Source organism: Candoia aspera, chromosome 3 (assembly GCF_035149785.1).
Source record: "Candoia aspera isolate rCanAsp1 chromosome 3, rCanAsp1.hap2, whole genome shotgun sequence".
Classification (NCBI taxonomy): Eukaryota; Metazoa; Chordata; class Lepidosauria; order Squamata; family Boidae; genus Candoia; species Candoia aspera.
The window spans coordinates 113027816-113046884 of NC_086155.1; the positions used below are offsets into that span (position 1 = coordinate 113027816).

The 19069-nt window shown below is 36.2% G+C and overlaps 2 protein-coding genes across 2 annotated transcripts in view; both read right to left on the reverse strand.

The window, feature by feature from the left end:
- The window catches only part of LOC134494652 (protocadherin gamma-B5-like), an 86281-nt gene extending 77544 nt beyond the window's left edge, over positions 1–8737 (reverse strand). Inside the window, exon 1 of the mRNA XM_063299902.1 lies at positions 6141–8737. Coding sequence (XP_063155972.1) covers positions 6141–8558 — 2418 coding nt within the window. The 5' untranslated portion in view covers positions 8559–8737. The remainder of the gene's footprint in view (positions 1–6140) is intronic.
- Positions 8738–15696: 6959 nt separating this feature from the next.
- LOC134494653 (protocadherin gamma-B5-like) lies at positions 15697–19017 on the reverse strand. Its single transcript, XM_063299903.1, has 2 exons — positions 16615–19017; positions 15697–15768 (listed from the first exon to the last, which is right to left on the reverse strand). The coding sequence occupies exons 1-2, from the start codon at positions 19015–19017 to the stop codon at positions 15697–15699; spliced, it is 2475 nt and encodes an 824-aa protein (XP_063155973.1).
- Between the last annotated feature and the right edge of the window lie 52 nt (positions 19018–19069).

Sequence of the window (19069 nt, forward strand, 5' to 3'; positions counted from 1 at the left end):
GACACATACAATTAGAAGTGACTGAGCAACTTGACTGTAACCACAACAAATAGCAAACCAGATAATATAGTTATCCTTCTGTAATTCCTAACTACATAACTTTGCGTTTGGTCTGTTGTTAACTTAGAAATAAAAACGGTCACTTTACCATTTCAATCACCCAAAACTCTAACACTCCAAACTTCACACTGATTCAGACTTTACAAAATATAGTTACTATATATCTCGCTAAATATACTATTTGCAATATTTTTTAAGGATAACCAAAATTTCAACAATGTAGAACAGTTTGTGGCCCATGCTAATCAGTGATACTGTTCAACTTAAAATAATCCTTGATATTTCTATTATAGAAATTTACCTAGTCCCAGAAATTGTAGCCATATTCAAAATATATAATTTCAAATTTTCTTTTGCTAATAGACTGATCTAGAGTAAATTAGTTGAATTTACTTTTTCTTTGAAATTAATGAGACTTCATTTAGTCATGATAACTTTTCAATAGATTTATACAAGTAGGACATACAACAATAGTTTCTCATGGTATCTAAATTTTTACATGTCACATTAGTGACAAAGGAAGAACTGGATGAAATAAAGTGAAATGTAAACTCTGAAAATTCATTGTATTTCTTTTTCATAAAAGTGGATTCTAAAAAGATGAGAAATTATATGGGAACTTAACTCTTCCAGTTTTTTCCTTTGCTAATTAATCCTATTTTGGTCCGATTTTTATGAGAAGGTTATGACTGATTTTGGTCAAACTCGTTGATTTCATTCTTTGTAGCCAAATTAATGAATGCTCATCAATGGAGAGAAAGGGGTGGGGCCAGAATGTGTTATTGTATATGGTCTCTAACCAATTTGAACCACCCACACACACTCAGATGAATCCCTAAATAGGGCTATAGGCAAAGCATTTAATGCATTTTAGACTACAAATTCACTTAGCTGAAAGTTCCTCTACAATTTTTTTTTTTGAAATAATACCAGATTTAAAAACAAGCTGTTAATTGGGATGATTCTAGTACAAAACTTTTCTTCATAACTTAATTTGTTATACACAGAAATACTCATCTCTCCAGTCTGAAGTTGACCAGCACGCACAAACGTACTACCTCAGTGGTTAGTAGATGAGGAAATACACCCAATCACACTTGATTTAGATTTATTTGGATGATTTAGGAGATGGATTTTGCTGTACTTGGAAGTCTGTGTTATATATGGTTACATTAATAATTTTTCTCCAGATCAGAATACTAGGTGAAAATAGTAGATGAAAATCCCTGGATTCTTTCTTTTGAAGTAGTATTCTAGCCACTGAGATACTAAGGTTGTTCTGTATCAGGCTGAAGATGAAGGATCACTCAAAAATCCAAACTGTTCTTTCTTAGTGTCAGTAAACTTATCTTTCTGCAGAAATAAAAAAGCATTATTTAAGCTATGAAACATCTTTATAATAATGCCTTTCCTTCCCAAGGAGAATAAGCGAATGACTGATATTTTCTTTCTTTGTTCATTCTGGCAAGCATGTTCATGCACAAGAGAAGTGCTTCTTGAGGACAACAAATAGTTTATATGTATGACAAAGGTATCTTCATATACAGAAAACAATATGGAAACCTTGATGAAAAAGTATGGAGGGAATTGTATTCCTTTTCCACCACTGATAGCAGTTGATGAAAGCAAATATAATAGTACTGCACCTAAAGTCAAGGAATCCAAATTTGATCAGGATAACTCACCTGTACTTTGGGGAAATCCTTATTACTTCAATTAATATCTTCAGCAGTTAGAAAAGGTTCCCCTATTTCAGAAACCCACTGATCAGTCAAAGTATTGGATAATTTTATCTTGGTAATACTAAACTGTTCTTTCTTAGAGTCAGTAAACTTATCTTTCTGCAGAAATAAAAGAGCTGTCCTGATCTCATCAGTGTGGAGTTCAACAGAGTACAGCTCTGATTCAGTGCCTTCATCAGCTGGCAGGAGAGCCAACCATTCTGACCAGAATCCACATCTATTGTCACTGCTTCAGCGATCAGGTAACCTGCATCAGAAGATTGAGGGCCCAGCTCTATCCCAGTTCAGCCTTCAGTGGGAGGGGTGGGTATAAGATCTCTGGAACACTGTCTTTCTGATCCACAATGAGTTATTGACACATTGGAGCTGAGTGGTGGAGATCCTGAATTCTGTGCCTTGATCAGGAACTGAATTTCCTTAATTTTCTCATAACCAAAAGAGAGCATGCTATAGACAGTTCCTGTCACAGAATTAATAGAGAGGAGGAACAGGAGAGCCCTGGACCAGTTCTTCCATGATGGAGTATGTTATTCTGCAATTGTCCCCCTCATTTGCCTTCAGAGAAAATATGCCCCCCCATTGTTCTCCTTTAAATAAGCAGTATAAACTGATTGCTGAAAGTGGGGAGGGTTGTCATTTTTGTCCAAAATCTCAGCTGGAATAACAGTACATATAGAAAGTGGAGGAGTACCATATCTCCAATTGTAACAGTGATATTGTAAACTGCCACCCTGTTTAGTGCTCTTCCTGTATTCAAACTATAATAATTACTATAGGATCTTGCCAGTTGGAAAGGGAGGTTCTTGGGAATAAAAATCTGATTTCTGCATTCTCTGCTGAGTCTTCAATCTTGCAAATTTAAAAGGGCTATCATAGTTATGGATGGAGAATTTTCAGGGATGGAAGTGATAAGTGAAGCTGTTTCTAGTTTTGTGCATTATAATTTACATCAGTAACAAACATTGTAAGGGTTGATCTGTCCAATAATCCTCCATCATTCTGAACCTGAACTCTAATGATATAATGTGCATAATGTGCATAATCTTCATAATCTTAGTTTCCTACAAGATTTATTTCCCCTGCATTTGCATTCATGTGGACTATTTCAGAAGCTTTGGCTGTGATTTTTCTGAATATTTCATTTTTCTGTTGGTTCTTTCATCTGTATCAAGAAATTTTAACATTATTATTGTGGCCCTGAATGTTTACTTTATAGAAATATTGGCTAAAAATAGGTGCATTATCATTAACATCATCACAGTAAACTAAACTTCAGGCTCTCCAACATCATATGCCATTAGAACAATATTGTGAATGACAACGTCTTTGTGATCCAAAGGCTTTGCCAGCATTATTTCAATACCATAAAAATTGTTTGTATATTCAGAAAGACTGCTGAATCACTTCTTTTGATTTTATACCCCTGCAGGGAATTGTTTCCTAAAGGAGGATCTTGAGCCTCTAAGAGTGGACATTTGGAACCCAGTGCTGTATTCTCAGTGATATTTATTGCTAGTTTCTCTGACTGGAAGGTAGGAGCATGATCATTAATATCAGTGATTTCTACTTCAGCTCCTTAAATTTTAATTGAATCTCCAAGGTTCAGTTCTTCGTCTGACCCTGCATCTCTTCCTTATCCTTGTGATGTGCAGATAGCCACTCTTATAATCCAAAGCAAAATGTGGAGTCCTGCCTGGAGAAACAAAGTGGATGCTATAATCAGTCAGCTTCTTCACTCCCAGTCCCAGATCCTTTGCAATGTTTCCCACCAAAGAACCGTTCTCTGTTTCTTCAGGAATGGAGTAATGGATCAGTTTGGTATTGACTTGGCAGATGTTAATAAACAGAAATAAAAGAATAACTCCTCTTTTGCACTCTTAGGAACATTTTGCTATTGCCATTTCTATTTTGACAGGAAACATCAAGGAGATTTGTGATTGAAGACTGAAAGAATTCTGCCAGAAAGTGAATGTAAGTGTTGTTCAACTGACAGTATCTTATAGCTGAAATGTTTGGTGTGTTTGTGTTTCCAGTTTCCCAGCATTTTGTTCTCTGAAACTGCTGAACTGGGAAGGATTAGTTTTTCACTGCATTTCTTAGCCTTGGAATCACAGCTAGTAACTTCACACACTTCTTTTCCTGTAAGTTCACCGAACTTCATTCTGATCTTAATTTTTATATTAAAAAGTTCATGATCATGAACTAAATTGGAAGAAGTCCAAAGAATGCATATAGAAATATTATAATTAAAAACTAGGTCCCATTGAAACCATATTTGCAAAGCTAAAGCACTAAGGTTTAGAATATATCTGCTGAGGAATCAACAACATTTTAGAAAAAACTAAATCCTTAGTTATTAAATTTCAATGTACCAAAGTCACTTTTTCCCTTAATGTCTTTATACAAACCATTTAATTTGATTACAAAAGCAGCATAATAATCAGACATATCAAAAATAAGGTCTCTATCCCTTTAAAGTGAGATAGATTTCAAAGTATTTTAAAATGCTGTATTTGCTATTCAATTGCTGTTTATGATATCTTCATTTAATACTGGTTGAACTCTCATATTCAGTCTTGAAAAGTAGAATAGTTTTGCCTAAAGAATGAGGTTATTTAAGGGTAGCTTTTTAGAATTAAGTTGCATAACATACTATAGATAGTTATGAAGAATCCCATTTTTGCTAGCAATTTCATTTTCTTTAGGAGAAACATAATAAACATAAATGTAATGAAAGTGGGAAGAAAATCCATGGTGCATGCTAGACCTAGAAACCAAGTGCAGAAAATTCTAATCATATGAACTATCCATCCCGAACCAAAAGGACAATGGCCAGTCTGTTTCATGTTAGCTATTTTATACTGAACATACCCCAGCAAAGAGGGACTACCCATGAAACAATATATTTATCCTCAGAAAAATATAAAGGAAATGGTTTGGCATTAAAATGATGAGTATACACATACATTAAGACAATCTTGACATATTCAGTACGTTTGAATCTATCTATCCCCTTATTGGTGAAATAAAAGTCCTTCTGCATTATAACTTTTGAAAATTTAAGAAACAGTTCATTGGCAAATCTTTCAAGCTCCTGAAAAACTTCAGAGGGGTTGGGGTGGCAAAAGAAGCCACAGATTTGCAAAAAAAACCTGATTTTCTTGACTTGTACTTATGGATATGAATTTAAAATTATTACAATAATTTATGTAGAAATACTGAAAAACAAATTAAAAAATAGCATAGATTTCTACATGTGTAGGTACAGATTTAGCTACTGTATAAATATGATAATTTATGTAGAAATACATGGAGAAGAACAAGATCAGATGATCTATGTCTGCTTCTCAAGAATCAACAATCAACAGAACTTTCCAGGCTTCTGCTGCTTTCCCTTATACTGCAAGCAATGAGGGGAATTCTAGATAAACTCTAGAACTGCTCTAAATATTCTCCACATTTAGAAGCATGGAAAAGTACCTCCTACTCAACTCCTTACCTCTCCTTTTTGAAGCTTTCCAACACTATGGTTTCAGCAAATTAGAAAACAGCTGGTTGGGAAGCAATAGAGGGAAACAGATGTTAATTTCTTTATCCAAGTTTTGAAAACTTTCTCTAATTTAAAACAAGAAAGCTTGAAAAAGCCCCTGGCCTCTGGGATTCCATCCCAAGGGCATAAGATTGCAGGTTAAAGTTCCTAGGTTTGAAGAGGGAGACATCATAATGAGCTGAAATGTGCAACATAAAATGAAAGTAAATATGGTGCTATGAATTTAGTATCCTTCACTGATGCAATTGGACCTGCTGCAATAGTTTTGCTGCCTAGCATCTAATGAGTGATTAACTCTATCATGGCTTAAAATCTCTGTTAAAATCTATCCATAATATCCATTAATTTTGATGGAAGGACCAAAGGAGCTATGTAAAGAATTTGGTGTTCAAATTTTAAGGAATAGAGAGAGATCTGGCAATATTTGTATTACATCAATGGAATTACATTAAATTAAGCCACCTTGCAATGCAGCTGCTATTTAGATATCCAATTCAGAATTATCCAGTGTACTGTCTCTTTTAGAGGTCTGCATGTTTCCATTGTACACTATGTATGTATTTGTAAAAACAATAATATAACAAAGACACTGCGCCAACACTTGAACCAGGGATATTTAAATCTACTACTACTGATGCTAGATTTCATAGTCCTTGTGAAAGGAGGTCTCTAGGCAAATTGAAAACTATTTAGATAACTGATTAAATGAAAAACAAAACAATTTACAAAATCAACAACCAAAAGATCATGGAGTATGAAATAAAATAAATAATTGTAAATTTTTTTACCTTAATGCCATTCTCCATTTCTGAGTTTAACTGATTTTCATTGTTGCCTACAAAAGGAACACTATTCTCATCACTAAGGGTATTTTTAACAGTGTAACCATTTGGTGTCAAGAACATAAATTCATTCTTCCTGGATTCTGAGGAGAGACAAAGCTGGTAGGAATAAGGCAGAGTCCCATCTTGAAAATTGGGTGGAAATATGACCCCAGTTGTGGAATGGGGAGCAGGACCAAAGCACTGTAGGAGTCTTGTATTCCCTGACTTCTGAAATTTCACCACAATCGCCAGAATCACTGTGAAGAGGAATAGGAATGACATCACAGCTAAGGCCAACACCAAATAGAACTGCAGGTCAGACTGATCCTCTGAGCTGTTCATCTGGTTTTTCATCTCTGGAAGGGCCTCCTGGAAGTTCTCAGCAAACACCAGGTTCAGAGTGACGGTGGCTGAGAGAGGTGGCCGCCCATTATCCTTCACCAGAAGAACAAGTCTGTGCTTCATGGAATCTCTCTCCAAAAAGGTTCTCGCTGTCCTGATCTCACCCGTATGAGAGCCAACGGTGAAGAGTGCCGGCTCTGTGGCTTGAATCAGGTGGTAGGAGAGCCAGGCGTTGTGTCCGGAATCAGCATCCACGGCCACCACTTTTGTTACCAGATAATCTGCCTCGGCTGAACGAGGAACCACCTCAAAGAGGGAAGAGTCCTTGGATTCTGGTGAAGGGGACAGGATTTGGGGGCTGTTATCATTCCGATCCAGGATAAACACCCTGACTGTAACGTTGCTGCTGAGAGAGGGACTACCTCCATCTTGGGCCTTCACCTGCAGCTGGAATTCCCTGAACTGCTCATAGTCAAAGGATCGCTGGGCATAGATGGTGCCAGTCTCAGAATGAATGGAGACGTAGGAAGAGATGGGAAGTTCTTCAATGTTGCTGGTGAGGATGGAGTATGTGATCTGTGAGTTTTGGTCCACATCTGGATCAAAGGCCTGAATCTGGAAGATGGAGGCACCAGAAGGATTGTTCTCTGGCACATAGATGCTGTAGGAAGCTTTCTCAAAGGCAGGGGCATTGTCATTGATATCAGAGATCTGCAGCAAGATGGTTTTGTGTGTGCTCAGCGGAGGAGTTCCCTTGTCAGATGCTGTGATTGTAATATTATACTCAGGAGTTCTTTCTCTATCCAGAGGTCTATCTATTAGGAGCTTGTAGTAATTATTAGAAAAAGGAATGATCTTGAAGGGAATATCATTTTGTAAATGACATGTAACTTTTCCATTATCATCAGCATCTTTGTCATTTGTATTAATTAGAGCAATTAATGTGTCATGTGGAGAATTTTCGGAGAGTGAACTAAACAAGGAGACCAGGTTTATCTCTGGTACATTATCATTCTCATCACATATTTTTATTTCAATATTGCTGTTTGCTTCTAAGCCACCACCATCTTTTGCTACTACTGTTATTGTATATTCTGCAGTTTCCTCAAAATCCAAAGGGGCCATAAGTGTAATTTTGCCATTGATTGGATTCAAATGAAATATGGGATGGTTATTTCCAGGTATATTGCCAAAATGATATCTAATTTGGGCATTTGTACCATCATCTTTATCAGAAGCAATAACCTGGAGCACAGGGGACCCAACTGGAAGATTCTCCTCCAATCTGACCTTATAGAGCTCTTGAGTAAATATGGGTGGGTTGTCATTGGCGTCAGTGACATTAATCCATATATGGGCAGTCCCAGTTTTTCTTGGTTCACCCCCATCCATGGCTGTAAGGATCAAATGTACATTTGGTTCACTTTCACGATCCAATGGATTATGTATCATTAGTTCTATATATTTATTTCCATCTTTTCTCTCTCCAATTTCCAAAGTACAACACAGATTGGAACTAAGGTCATAGTTTTGGAGGGAATTTGTTCCAATGTCAGGATCTTCAGCTTTTGCAAGAAGAAATCGAGTTCCAGGTAAAGTGGTTTCACTTATTTCTAATTTGATGTTATTGTCCAAGAAATGAGGTGCATTATCATTAATATCCTCAATTGATATAGTTATATGGAAAACATTCAAAGGATTCTCAATCACAACTTCAAAACTAAGAAGACAGAGTGGAGCCTTCCCACATATTACTTCTCGGTCTATCTTTTCATTTACATAGAGGTTTCCATTCTCTGAATTGATGCTGAAGTACTGCATTTTAGCAACAGAGACCAGATGTAGATTGTGTTTTTCCAGTTCCCTGATATTCAGTCCCAAGTCCTTTGCCAGATTCCCCACAACAGAGCCCTTTGCCATCTCCTCAGGTACTGAATAATCAATATGCTTTGAGACAGCCCAGCAGGAGAAACAGAACAGTGAGATAAACAGTACTTGCCTTGTGAACGCTTTGCCATTCTTTCTGTCCCTTGTGTCCATCTGTCTTCCTCAATAACAGGTTGTATCTTCTTCCTCTTCTTTGTTTTAAGCTTGTTATCATTAGGTGAAATGGTCTTGAGAACAGATGAGATCTGAACAAGGAAGAATAAATTGCCTTTTTTCTTCTACCACCTGGACCCGTTTTCCTTCAGTCTGCAAGTCAGCTTTGTATTCCTCAATTCTCCTGGACAACATTGATAGAACTACATATCACAGATAGCATGAATGGCTCTCTGCCCTCTCTTCAGCAGTCTGTGCTGGACAACAGTGACACTTTGAGGTTTAGACAGAGCATTGCAAGAACAGTTATCTTCACCAGTTTAAAGCTCAGGATTTAGAGCATTTGTTGTGATGTGACTGAATGCCTCTTTATCCACAGCATGGGTTTCCCCTTTCCCTGCAGCTTTCTTTCATGCTTCACTCAGTTCTGCTTTTTTAAAAATATAAATGAATGCAATTGATTTTATAACTCTGAATGGAAATTACATTTATAGATGACATTTGTATGGACTATCATAATTTCTCAATAACAATTCATTGATTTATTCATGTTGCATCTGTTAATATAATACTATGGTCAGCATGGCTTGTGATCAATTGATAAAATAAGATTTTGAATGCAGTAGATCAAGGGGAATAGTGTATCCTATTTCCCATAATAGTGTATACAAAACCCCCACAAGCAGACCATGAATGAAGCAATTGATGTTATAAATAGTTATGAATTTTGTGGAGATAATAGTTTTTGTGTCCCCCTGAAACTACTGGCAATAATTTCCACTGAGCATTAATTGAAACAAAAAAATTATTTTGCTTTCCCTTTCCCAAAACCATGAATAGTTTTACAGACTTTTATCATATTCAGTCTCAGCCACTTTTTAAAGAAAATTAAACTTCCAAATTCTTTAGCTTTTCTTCCAAATTGCTCCAGATTCCCATTTTAGTGCCATTTTTTACTGGCACAGAGACATTCTTCTACTTAACAGCTCTTAAATTTACTTAGGAACTTTTGAAGAACTTTAGGCAAAGTTTTTAAAAGTCCAAGTTACCAAGTTACATTTATTTTACCAGAACACATGCCCACTTTTGAAAACAAAGGTGTTAAAATATTGCTAGAAAAATGATTTGTGTTATTCAAAAAAGACAAAAATGTTCAGAACAAGAGAAATTTACTATCTACTGAAGTAACAGAGTGACAGAAGAGTGGTATGATATTGCTTAAATTAGCTTGTGGGTAAATCTGGAGGTGAAACCTATAGGTACATAATGAGGAGGAAATAATAGTTCTACCATAATCTGCAATGGTAAGAATAGAAATCATAACCACCTCACCTCAACTTCAAAGCAAATGTTGAAGGTTTAGAGTAGTAGAGGGAATTACATCCTCCCATTTTATAAGTTTCTGTGGCTTCTATCTATAAAGTTCACCCTCAAGCATCATTTTTAAAGAAATTAAGTGTTCAGAGATTACTTACCAGAGTCACAGTAGTTTTTCACAGAAATTTTGAAGAAAAATTGTTGCATAAATTTTGTCAGAGATTTGAACTTACACTGAAACCTCAGAGGAGGGGAATGTCCCTTATTCAGGAATGTCCACTGAATGTCCAGTGACATAATGTGGGAATTTATGTCATTTGGGAAATGACATCATAATAGAGATTATGCAAATTTATACAAATGAGATCATTACACAGATTATGGAAATCACAGAAGAAACTGGGTCTGTTGTATGCAAAGTACATTGCACTGAGGTCTGTAAATTAAGCTCTTAAAAGTTCATTAGGACAGTCAAGATCTATGCTCAGAGTTGGTGTAAAAAGTAATTAAATCTTACTTCATCAGAAAGATGACTAAGCCTCAATTTTTAAAAGTAAATTATGTTTAACTTTAAAAAATAGGGTCCATGTAAAACTATTATACACTTATAAGTTTATAAGTTATATTTATATACACATACATGCACATGCCCAGACACAGAATATTGAAAAGTAATCATTATTCCTTTTGCTACAAAGGTGATCCATCCCCAACACCAGGTTTGACACCCTCTGTTTACATGTGGATCGACTATAGGCGCATACTTGAAGATGAAAGAATTCCGGAGGACTACTCAAGAGAAATGACAAATGCTCCAGAAAGAGTAACCACCCAAGCCCCAGTTAATTTTCCCCAATTCAAGAAAGTAAAATTAGTTCCTTATTTAGTAAAGTAAAGCCAATCTAAATAGCCTTCAAACTTACACTGGTTTTCTTGCTAGTTGTCACATTCACAATCACTAAAGGATGAAAAATATGCCAATGTTGGTGGTAAAGTTCCAGAGAACAACATACTATCAATGGTATGCTAGAGCAGACAGTGCAAATTGTCCTCATAAATTTATTTAACCCTGATTTGAACATAGGAAGGTTCTTACATAGAGCCTTGATCCACTTGCACCTGACTATAGCACAAACATGCCCCAGTAACTTCCTTTTTCTACCATGTCCTATGATGTTGCTCTCTTGCTGAGACAGGATTAGGTTTCCTTACCTGGACTAGTGTAACCTTAGTATTTCCCCCCTTATTCCAATACTGTTCAAGGGCAACCTGAAGTTGTACAAAATCTGTTAGGCTTTGACACTTTTATCTAATGTACTGCTTACATTTATATTAATTTATCCCAGAGCTGAGGGCTGTGTTTTCTGAGTATTTAGGGATCTGCTGAAGACAACAAAGAAATCCTTGCTATTCCTTAGCTTGTTCAAATTACAGCACTATCCTTTTTAAAAAATATTTTGCAAGTTTACATTAGTTTTCTCTATGCTAATGTAGGACATTGTGATTCTGAATAAATGATCTGAAGTAGTAACAGCAACAGCCTTGATGTGTTCCAAGAACATTCCTTCTTTCTCTACCTGAGATATACATGTAGTAAAGGCAAACTGGATATGAAATTTTGATTGAAAAGTCTCAGCATGAGGGTTCTCCAGGAATGCAACCGTAGATTCATTGGCATCAAACTGATAAAAATTGTTGTTTCAAAGGAAATTATTCAGTTAAATTGCAAATGACTGTTCTTCAATTAACTACTTCAAACACTGACATCCTTAATATTCAGAAACACAGACTTTTCATATTTAATGTTTTCATTTGCAAAAAGGAAATTAAAAATTAAAAGAAAAAGGAAATTTTATTTGAATATTCATCCCTCGGACTGTTCAATTTGTTCTTCCATATATGCAATATATTGTACTGTGCAATTAAGTTCTTTACATCTGACTTAGTTTACCTAAATTTTAAAAAAGAAAATAAATGGATGATAACATGTTGAGTGTTATAAATGGACCAAATTTTTAAATACTCTATCAGTCAAAGACTGCTGGCAATAGCATGACTTTTCAAACATGGAAAAATACAGAAGAGCAGCAAATTTCCAAATATGAATAGGGAAGTGAAGCATTGTTCAGACAACTGTAATATTGATGGTGAATGGGGGCCCTTTCATCCTGAAGAGAGTAACCTTTTTGTTTTTGTTACAGCACCCAATATCCACTTCCTTTGTCCTCTTTTTAATTTCCAGATCACTAATTTGTACTTCAAAGATCTACAAAAAAACAATAAATTTTCCAAAACAAAATATGTAAGATAACTTCTAAGCAAAAAGGAACCACTATGGCACATCTATAACTATCAGTTTAATCCCATTTCTTCCTGAAAAGTTCCGCAGGCGCGCGCGAGAGAGAAGGAGAAGCATGGATATATTGGTTATGTCAATTCACTATTTCATGCTTTCTTAAACTCTTGAATGTCTTAGTATAATTTAACAACTGCTTATAAATAATAATTATAGGCTTACTATTTTTTAGAAAGTCGGTTAAATATTGCATATGTGAAGGGGTTCAGAAGCATTTAGGGTTGTGGGCTTCTATTATATGTCAAAGGAGACATTCCACTCTCTCCTTTTTAGCAAATTATCTTTATGTTGCAATAAATACTCATACAAAATGACAATAAATACATACATACATAAATCTAAAGTATATACTCTATATTCCAAGCATTTTCTTGCCTTGTTATTTTCACATTTCTCCCATATTGTTAACTTAATATGATCTAACTAGAGCTGGCCTGCCACATTTTATGAGGGCTAACAGAAGAGGACAATGAATCCCATACTTTATAAAATAATTGTACTCTCAGACCCTCCAGTGTGTAAGAGGTGTCAGACATGCTGATTCCAAGATAGCTCCTGAGAGGATATTTCCAATAGACCAAGCCTGACCCGAGGCAGTACATATGATATAAACTTAAATCTAGAAAATTAAAATCTTCTCTAACTGGCAGCTGGAGGTTCCTGAGTGAAAGATGAGAAAGAGTATTTCTCCAGTAGGTTCAATTTCTGAAAATATATCTTACAAAGTTATAGAGGAATGCTATGTATACAGTAGTGTTAATTACCCATGACAAAACATTCATTTCTAAAATGTTAATATTATCAAAGAACTGAAGATACTACCATATTCTTTGAAGCAAGATAACCCAGTGGCTTAAATAATCACCAATGAAATACAAACCATGTTTTTTTACAAGTAGTGATCAAGCGCATTATGGAATGCACTGTAGAAGGAGAGAAATGTTAAACTATGGTGGCAAAACAACAACAAAAAATAATCAGGAGGAGTCTGGTAGCACCTTTTCTGACTAACAAATCTGACTCCTGATTTTTTTTTGTGGAAGTGCATTCCAGGTAGCATCTTCCAGAATTTAAACATGTACTTCACCAAACTATTCTGTTCTAATGATTGTTCAAGCCCACACTGTCATATGCTTTCCCATGCCAAAACAACATTACCAATTAACAACTCTGACAGAAGAGTTCTACCCTTGCCTCCTTCTTTGACATTGCTAATTTTTTGAATGTGTGTGTGGAGGTCTTTGTATATATTGTTCATTTACCTGAGAGTTCCTGTGAAGTTTATATGGGTATAGTTTAAACATTTATTAACTCCTTAAACTAGTTCTTAGTATATTGTGGCTGTGCCCCCAAAGAAATGGAAAGGCAAGAAGTATGCAGGGCATTATGAAAACATTACTTTTCTATCTCAAGGCATCCTCATATAATTATGATTTAAATCCCAAAATTCAATATTCTATAATTAAAGTGCCAGCTAGATGGCAGCACCTAGCCAACCTTGGCTGACCTAGAAAGCTAAGCGAGATTGGCCCTGGTGAGTACTTGGATGGGGGACTATCCAAGTCCAGGGCTGTAAGTTGCAGTGAAAATTTGAAAAATATCCCAGAAAAAGGGAGTAGCAAACTACTTCTGACTGCATCATAGCCATAAAACTGCATAAATATGTCCATTTAAGTCACCAGGGGTTGAACAGGATTCAGTGACAACTTACTTTTATTCCTTTACAGAAAAAAATGTAACAATATTGCGGCTGCTGCTGCTGCTGCTGATAGCTGAAAATGCAAATTATCTGCAAGCTCTAGTAATGAAAATCAAGGAACACAGTGAAAAAATGGGACTACAATTAAATATAAAAAAGACCAAACTAATTACAACAGGCACAGCAACCAGCCTTAGAATTGACAGCAAAGATATCGTGTTGACGTGTTGAATAGCTTCTGCTTTTCCAAATCAAGCATCAACAGTAAAGGAACCAGCAGTCAAGAAATATGCTGCAGACTAGCACTTGGTAGAGTAGCAATAAAGGCCCTAGAAAAGATATTCATATGCTGAGTTGTGTCTATATCTTCAAAGATCAGAATTGTGCAGCCAATGGTTTTCCCTGTGACAACCTATGGATGAGAAAGCTAGACTTTGAAGAAGTAGGATAGAAACGGTATTGGAGAAGACTCCTGAGAATATCATGGATAGCCAGGAAAATCAACAAATGGGTCTTTGAACAAATCAACCCAGAGTTCTCATTCAAGGCACAAATGAACAGGCTCAAATTATCATACTCTGGATACATTATGAGAAGACCTAGCTCCCTAAAGAAGTCTATAATGCTGGACAGGTAGAAGGAAAGAGAAGAAGTGGATGACCAGCAGCAAGGCGAATGGACTCGTTACAGCTGCATTAAGTGCACCATTGGAAGAACTAAAGGACCAGTCTGGGGACAGATCAGCTTGGAGAAAATCTATCTATGTGGTTGCTAAGAGTTGATATTGACTTGATGGTACATAATCAATCAAAAACTGCTGCTGCTTTAGTATTTATGTAGCTATTTGAAGTGTCAAGATGCTTCAGAGATTCAATCTTGTTATCCTTACAAGTGTCCTTTAGAAAGAATTGGTATTGTTATTATTTGGACATTTACCAGTTGGGCAGTAGCTTTAAGTAGGATCTGACTAACATAAAACAAAGTGGAATAACTGCATTCAGTAATTAATTTGAGAACAATACTTCCAATGATAGAGCCTAAAACTGCATTTGTCTTTTTTTTTTGCAACTGCTTTACATTCATTTCATAAACAGCTAGTATTCTATGATATTTTTCACAAGAACTATCACAAGGCATTCTCCTATTGTATACTATTAAATTAAATTTTATTAAATTTCATTCTGTTATTTTCACATTTCTATAAACTGTCAAGATCATATTCAACTTTGTCTTCTATGTAGCTGCTGTTCCATCCAAGTTTGTATCATCTGCACATCTGGTAAGCCATCTCTTCATTCAAGTCATTAACAAAAATGTTGAAAAGCACATGACCCAACATGAACTTTTTACCACTAATACCTCAATCAACTTTAATAATATATGTTGATGAGCATTCTCCATGTACAATTGTTAAGCCTACTATGGATCTACTTATCATGCCTTCAATATGATATGTGGTACTTTGCTAAATGATGTTTCAAAATCAAGATACATTACATCTACAGCATTCCTACAATCTACTAAGAAAGTTACAAATTAAAACATGAGCTAAGGTTAGTCTGGCAAGACTTGTTCTTAATAAATCCCTGCTGACTTCTACTCGTTATTGCATTGTTTTCAAGGTGCCCACAGACTGCTTCCCAGATATTGATGTAAGACTGACTTACATAGTTTAGAAGTATAGCCAGAAAGTATACTCTGCTGTGAAGGATGAAGTTGGTTGACAATTCCATAGAGTATTAGGGAAATGAAAGTTGCCCTTTGCTTTACATAGGTATTGGCACATTTTCAACCATCCCACTCTCTTTCTTATTAAATCCTGTTATAGTTTTGTAACACTAAGAAAGCATACAGAAACATTAAGTAAACTTACCTTTATCTGTGTTATGCTTTGAACGAAACCTGATATACTACTTGAGCAGAATAATGAGTCAGGTGGCCAAATAAAGAGACAAAAAGCTGTATATATGAATGTTGTTAATAAGCTAAGTTAATGTTATTTAATGAAAAGTCTTTGATCAGTTTATAAAGGACAAAGGATTCAGCATAGCATTAGAATGGAACATTGAAATTGCTCTTTTATTGTCCTTTGATCAAAGAAAAAAATGAAATTGTGAAATTCAGTGAACATCCAAAGAGCATTGGATTTTGTAAATATTCATAACAGATTTTTCCAAGCTTCTTTTATCCATTCTCCTATCCATGATCCACTTAAACGTTTATTAGTTGATGTCATAATAAAGCAACAATTATCTCTTGATAACATGCTGCCTCAAAGCAAACAAAAGTCTTGTTCTTAGGCCATCAATACTTTATGAAGAACATCATTTCCAGTATAATATGCACAGGAGTCTTGCAACTCTTTTTTTAATGTGGAAAATCTATACATGTATGGAACCCACACTAATAATGCTGATGAACAATATTTATCAACATTATAAGACGAGACAATAATTTAGTGAAAGGGTGCCATAGGACTCAATACTAAAAGTACTGTATATGAATTGAGATATATTATTGCACAACCTATAGAGATAGAAACATATATCTGAAACATACAGTTCTATGCAAATAAAAGCAAGAATCAGAAAACAGAATGCAATCAACTTCAAATTAAAAATATATAGAACTGTAATATTTCTTATGAGAAAGAGTAAGAGGTTTACCTTCCTATTACTTCTCACCTCACAATGTAAATTGTTTCCTCCAACGTCCGCAAAAGATACACCAAATTTTTCACCACAAAGAATATTCTCAGCAATATGAATATTTGGTGTCAGCACAGTCAACTCATTCTTTCTGGATTCAGAGGAGAGGCAAAGTTGGTAGGAATAAGGCAATGTCCCTTCTTCAAAATTTGGAGGAAATATGGCACCAGTCTTGGTATGTGGAACTGGACCAAAACACTGTAGGAATCTGGGATTCTCTGACTGCCGGAGTTTCATCACAACAGCCAGAATCACTGTGAAGAGGAATAAGAATGAAATCACAGCTAAGGCCAACACCAAATAGAACTGCAGGTCAGACTGATCCTCTGAGCTGTTCATCAGGTTTTTCATCTCTGGAAGGGCCTCCTGGAAGTTCTCAGCAAACACCAGGTTCAGAGCGATGGTGGCTGAGAGAGGTGGCTGCCCATTATCCTTCACCAGAAGGACGAGTCTCTGCTTCATGGAATCTCTCTCCAAAAAGGTTCTCGCTGTCCTGATCTCACCCGTATGAGAGCCAATGGTGAAGAGTGCCGGCTCTGTGGCTTGAATCAGGTGGTAGGAGAGCCAGGCGTTGTGTCCGGAATCAGCATCCACAGCTACCACCTTTGTTACCAGATAATCTGCCTCGGCTGACCGAGGAATCATCTCAAAGAGGGCAGAATCTTTGGAATCTGGTGAAGGGGACAGGATTTGGGGGCTGTTATCATTCTGATCCAGGATAAACACTCTGACAGTGACGTTGCTGCTGAGAGATGGACTACCTCCATCTTGGGCTTTCACTTGCAGCTGGAATTCCCTGAACTGCTCATAATCAAAGGATCGCTGGGCATAGATGGTGCCAGTCTCAGAATGAATGGAGATATAGGAAGAGATGGGAAGTTCTTCAATGTTGCTGGTGAGGATGGAGTATGTGATCTGTGAGTTTTGGTCCACATCTGGATCAAAGGCCTGAATCTGGAAGATGGAAGCTCCAGAAGGATTGTTTTCTGGCACATAGATGCTGTAGGAAGCTTTCTCAAAGGCAGGGGCATTGTCATTGATATCAGAGATCTGCAGCGAGATGGTTTTGTTTGTACTCAGTGGGGGAATTCCTTTGTCAGTAGCTATGACTGTAATGTTATACTCAGAAGTTTTTTCTCTGTCCAGGGGTCTGTCTGTCAGGAGTGTGTAATAGTTGTTAGATGATGGAAGAATGTTGAATGGCAAATCATCTTGTAAATAACAAGTTATCTTTCCATTGTCACCAGCATCTTTATCTTTAACATTTATAAGAGCAATTAAGGTTCCGGACCTAGATTTTTCAGGAAGTGGGGTAAATAAGGAAACTAGTGTTACCTCTGGGTAATTGTCATTCTCATCTACAATTTCTATTTGCACTTTACAATGTGTTACTAATCCTCCACCATCTTTTGCTGCCACTGTTATAGTATATTCTTTGTTTTCTTCAAAATCTAATGTCTTCATGAGAGTAATTGTCCCTTTGATTGGATCCATACTGAATTTCTCTTGGGCGTTTCCTGGTATGTTACTGAAATGATATCTGATTTGAGCATATAGGCCTTCATCAGCATCAGAAGCCACAGTCTGGAGCACAGTGGTTCCAGTAGGAGCATTTTCCCTCAGACTAACTTTATAGACCTCTTGAGTAAAAATGGGGGGATTATCATTGGCATCAGTAACATTTATTAATATTTGCACAGTAGAACTTTTTCTAGGTTCACCTCCATCTATTGCTGTAAGAACCAAATGAATAGACTCTTGACGTTCACGATCTAATGGTTTCTGCAGAACTAAATCTGCAAATTTATTTCCATCTTCGCTCTCTTCTACTTCCAAAATGAAATATGGATTGGAACTGAGCTGGTAATTCTGCAAAGAATTTATTCCAATATCAGGATCTTCAGCTTTTCCAAGAAGAAATCTGCTGCCTGGCAAAGTCAGTTCACTTGTTTCCAAGTTGATATTGCCATTAAGGAACTGTGGAGCATTATCATTAATATCCTGGATTTTTATACTTACATGGAAAATATTCAGAGGGTTTTCAATCACTACTTCAAAGTTAACCAAGCAAAGTAGAATTTTACCACATATTTGTTCCCGGTCTATCCTTTCATTTATATAGAAATTTCCATTTTCTGTATTGATTCCAAAGTATTTCATATTATCCACTGAGGCAGCATGCATGCTGCGTTTTGCCAGTTCTTTGCTATTCAGCCCCAAATCCTTAGCAAGATTCCCCACAACAGAACCTTTTGTCATTTCCTCAGGTATTGAATAATGAATCTGCTCTGAAGCAACCCAGTAAGGGAACGATAATTGCAGGAGAAGTAATACTTGCCTTCGGTGTGCTCCTCCATTCTTTTTTTGCTTTCTCTCCATCTGGACTTCTCTCCACTACCCTGTTTGCTTTCTTTCAGATCAGATCAAATTT